Source organism: Arvicola amphibius, chromosome 2 (assembly GCF_903992535.2).
Source record: "Arvicola amphibius chromosome 2, mArvAmp1.2, whole genome shotgun sequence".
In the NCBI taxonomy this organism is placed as follows: domain Eukaryota; kingdom Metazoa; phylum Chordata; class Mammalia; order Rodentia; family Cricetidae; genus Arvicola; species Arvicola amphibius.
Window position 1 is genome coordinate 107,795,030 of NC_052048.2, and position 4,654 is coordinate 107,799,683.

At 38.6% G+C, this 4,654-nt stretch overlaps 1 protein-coding gene across 1 annotated transcript; it reads left to right on the forward strand.

Moving 5' to 3' along the window:
* Positions 1-3,483: 3,483 nt before the first annotated feature.
* LOC119807067 (olfactory receptor 1078-like) lies at positions 3,484-4,413 on the forward strand. Its single transcript, XM_038319211.1, has one exon. The coding sequence runs from the start codon at positions 3,484-3,486 to the stop codon at positions 4,411-4,413; it is 930 nt and encodes a 309-aa protein (XP_038175139.1).
* The last annotated feature ends 241 nt before the right edge of the window (positions 4,414-4,654 follow it).

A 4,654-nucleotide genomic window follows, 5' to 3' on the forward strand; every position in this document is an offset into this window, starting at 1 on the left:
AACTCCTCCATCAGTCTGTAGTAAAAGTTTCTTCATGTTGCTACAATCCAGACACCTAATATTTCTACTAACATATTTGAAAAGTGTATCGATTTAAGACTTCTCTTGGTTCTGTAGCAGATAAACAGCATGAAATTGTCACCTCTTCAGAAAATGATATTTGGTCCAACCTGGACATGTGGTCCTGGGCCATGTTCATAATTGACTTCAGAATAACTATTACTTTTGTATATTAGTGATGAGAATTATTTTTACATCATCATTTCACAGAATGACCCAAGAGCATCTCTTTTAATGAGCATCAATTTTAAAATGAGAGAACTAAATGATAGCTCTAGGGCTCAGATAATAAAATTTCTAGTCAGGTTGAGTAAAGGATCCTGAAACCAAGAAATACAAGTTCCATTATTTTATGTTAAAGGAACACACAAATACCCATCTTGTTATATAAAAACTAATAATTATGTAACCATGTCAGGGGCTTTGTATCCACCACCACCAATGCTGTAGTTACCCATGAGAGCCAATCAAGAAAGGCTCATTGCTGTTAAGATTCAACCTCAAGCAAGAATGTAATGCTAGGAGGTCAAGGCTCTAAACACTATGTGAATTTATAAATGAGGAAGAATGAAAGAGCAGATTGTAAAATGGCCCCTAAGGGAAAGAGAATCAGAAGGAGAATTTCTTTTCTTCCCAGGCCAGTGTTCCACAGGGAAATTGGGTGGTTAGAGAATGATGTAAACAGAGAAGAGGGTGTCTAATGAGAAGACATAGGGAGCTTCAACTGCCTCCTCCGATGACCCGAAGACTAAGCAGCATTGGGCTAGACAACACATGGGGTGTCTTTTGAGGTCTTAAGTCTCCTAAGTTTCAAACCCTTGACTTCTGTTGCCCTATACTGTGAGTCAGACCTTAAGTCTCTGACTCCTCAGTCTTTTAGAAAAGACCTTGACCTTCATGACGAGACCTTCCTCCACATTCTTGGGTCAAGGTGAGTCTGAGAGCTCAGTGATTACTTCAGGGAAGGAGAAAAGAATGTAACCTGTGAACACTTACCCAAGGTCAGTGAGAGCCAGTTCTACCTAGCCCAGAGTGAGATCGCTATGGTTGGCTGATTTGCATTTCACTATTCATTCAAAATATGCCATTTATTTGTTATTACTAATTTGCTCCTATTTTGTATGTATTAATAATGCTAAAACAGGAAATGAATGTTGAACTGATTAGCACCAGGTTCAGGGATGAAAGCAAATTGATAGCAGGCTTACAATGATTCCTGTAAAAGAACCTAATTCTGTGGATCTTTACACTTACAGGGAGTTGATAATCAGGGTATTAGTTATGGAGTAGAACATCTTTCTGTTTAAGATGAGATATACTCAACTATGATTGTATTGAGGAGAAGAATGCAGAGAAGGGAGTTCTTGAAAATCTTACCTAACAATATAAAAGTTTTTGATGTACTATTCAGTCTGTTTTATCCCTTCCTCTGGGTATCCACATGGAAACTACTTTATATGTGAGTAATATATGCCTATGAGCCTAGTTATAATTATTTCAACACCTGTGAGACTGTGTATTTATTTTCATTAGTCATTTCCTTTATTGGTGCAAGCCTCTAATCAAGCCTTTGCTTTGGATATTGAGGCAGAACACTTTCAATCCCAGTTTCCTTGCTTTTTGTCAAAGAAAGTATTCATTTTTTTTGCCTGCACAGATTACCCATTTGCCACACAGCACTTTAGAATATATTTTGCCCATTTCCATTTTATCCCTATTCATCACTCTTTTCATATAAATGTGTGTATATGTCCATTTAGATGAGTTGAGGCAGTTAGTAAAATTTAGCTCTTTGCTTATTTGTCCATTAAAAAATGAAAATTCCATGTATCACTATACAGTAAGAGAAAATGGCATGACCTGCACACAGTCAGTGTGAGTATATCATGAGGACCATATCCCTAGCAACAGAGGCTCAGATGCAATGGCATGGTCGTGGTCTTCTGAACATGCATACTTCTCAGAGCAGGAATGCCTGGACCCATGTCCTCCAATATAATTCTTATAATATAGAAAGATAGCTAGTTTAATTTAATCATAGTAGGCCATGTATCCACTTTGCTCAGTGGATGTCTTCACACTAAAATTAATAAGTCATTAGCACATATTATGAAGGAGATCAACTTCACAGTTTCTCTCCCAGATTGGAAAGCTCCACATTCCTCACCTCCCTGTAATGCCATTTGTCACCGCTTCCCTTTCTCATTGACCTAACACTGGCTCCTTTACAGGTGTGAACATCTGAAAGAAACACTTGCTTTTTTTCAGGGCCTTTCTGCAGGTTATTCCTCTGACAGGTGAAAATTTCTGAGACAATTTCCTGACTTTTATATCTCATCATCCTCTTCCTCCCTTTACCCTTCATCATCATCATCGTCATCATCATCATCATCATCATCATCATCATCATCATCATCATCGTCATCATCATCATCAAGGTATTGTCATTTGTTTCCTCCTCTTCCTTCTAATTGCTATCTATACATTGCACAATATGTTGGATTTTTATTATGATGTATTTGTGTATCATATAATTTTTTGAGTTCTTTTAAACATCTATTTCTTTGTGTTTGGAGGGCTGAAGAGATGGCTCAGATATTAAAGGCCATGCTCACAACCAAAAATGTTTTGTATTTGGAAATGTTCACAGAGGACAGAGGACAACTTGAGAGGGTGCTTCTTTCCTTCTACCATGTGGGTTGAGCCCTTCCTATTGGCTTTAGATTACCCAGCTTGCTGGTCTTTGCTTAGATCATCTTCTCTGCCTGAAACATCTGAGCATCTATAAAAATGATTATTTATGGGTGTTAATCGTACAGTTTATTGAGAGTGTTCTTTGTATGCCCATGGGTTCACACCCCAACACCTCACACATACTCCTGCATATCCACTCCTTATAGATGTTTTTCTTCATAACATCTTAACCATCCTTCATGGTATTCCTTATTTCAAAAAAATTTGACTGAGGTATAACTACTTTTTACAAAAATAAATATTTAATTCATATAATCTAGTTAGTTTGTCTATATGAAAAATATGTTTATACATAAAAATGACATAAAATTAATTTATTTGGATGTTGGCTTTGTTTGTAATCAATGTGTGGAAAATTCTGTTTCACAGCAGCCTCTGGTCACAGTGGAGACAACACCCAGAACAGGTGTGGGTGGCAGTCTATATATTACTTAACCTTAAGAAATAATTATCATGAAATATATGGTATGTATAGCCTCTCAGAGAAATGCCACAGTGTAAGACAGGGATTCCTAGTTAGTACCAGCACTAGAGATGGCCTGTGAGGTAGCAGGTAAAATGAAGAAACTTGTGTGCCATAGAATGCTAATTGTATTGCCTATTGCTTTCAGCAATCTAATTTTCATGAATACTTCTTGTGCTATCTTTTGTCACAGTGGCATAAAGCACATGGAGTCAAGAAACAATACACATCTTTTAGAATTTGTTCTATTGGGATTTTCACAGAACCCACACCTGCAGCCTGTTATATTCGGCCTTTTCCTCTCCATGTACCTGATCACGGTAGCTGGAAACATGCTCATTATTCTGGCTATCATCTCAGATGCCAACCTGCACACACCCATGTATTTCTTTCTCTCTAACCTGTCATTTGTGGACATTTGTTTTACCTCCACTACTGTCCCAAAGATGCTGGTGAATATTCAGACAAAGAGAAAAACCATTCAATATGCAGATTGCATCACCCAGATGTACTTTTTCCTGATTTTTGTGGAACTGGACAACTTCCTCTTGGCTGTGATGGCCTATGACCGCTATGTGGCCATCTGTCATCCCCTACATTACACTAGCATCATGAGCCGCAGACTCTGTGGATTTCTGGTTCTGGTATCTTGGATTGTGAGTGTCCTGCATGCATTGTTACAAAGTATGATGGTGTTGCAGCTGTCCTTCTGCACAGACTTGGAAATCCCACACTTCTTCTGTGAGTTGAACCAGGTGGCCCAGCTCACCTGTTCTGACACCTTTCTTAATGATGTGGTTATGTATTTTGCACTTGTGCTTTTGGCTACTGTTCCTCTCTCTGGCATCCTTTACTCTTACTCCAAGATAGTGTCCTCCATACGTGCAATCTCCACGGCTCAGGGGAAGTACAAAGCATTTTCTACCTGTGCATCTCATCTCTCCGTTGTCTCCCTATTTTACTGCACAGGCCTAGGCGTGTACCTTAGTTCTGCTGCAAGCCACAGCTCACAAGCAAGTGCAACAGCCTCTGTGATGTATACAGTGGTCACCCCCATGCTGAATCCCTTCATCTATAGTCTGAGGAATAAAGATGTAAAAAGAGCCCTGAAGAGACTTTTAGTTCGGAAACTATGAATGGTACCTTTACGCTGGGGTTGAAGAACTTAGCATTATTGCAGTCATCAAAGCTTAAAACCCAGAAGCTTGGATTCTGGGATTAGATGGTAGAAGCAGAATATGTTTTATTTATTTTCTGGAGTTTGCATTATGTGGGTCCAATCTCAGCACTCTTTATGAACTTCTATTTTACCTGTCTTATATTCCACATTTCTTCCATCTGTTGTCACAATCTTCCAGTTATTTCAAACATCAGACC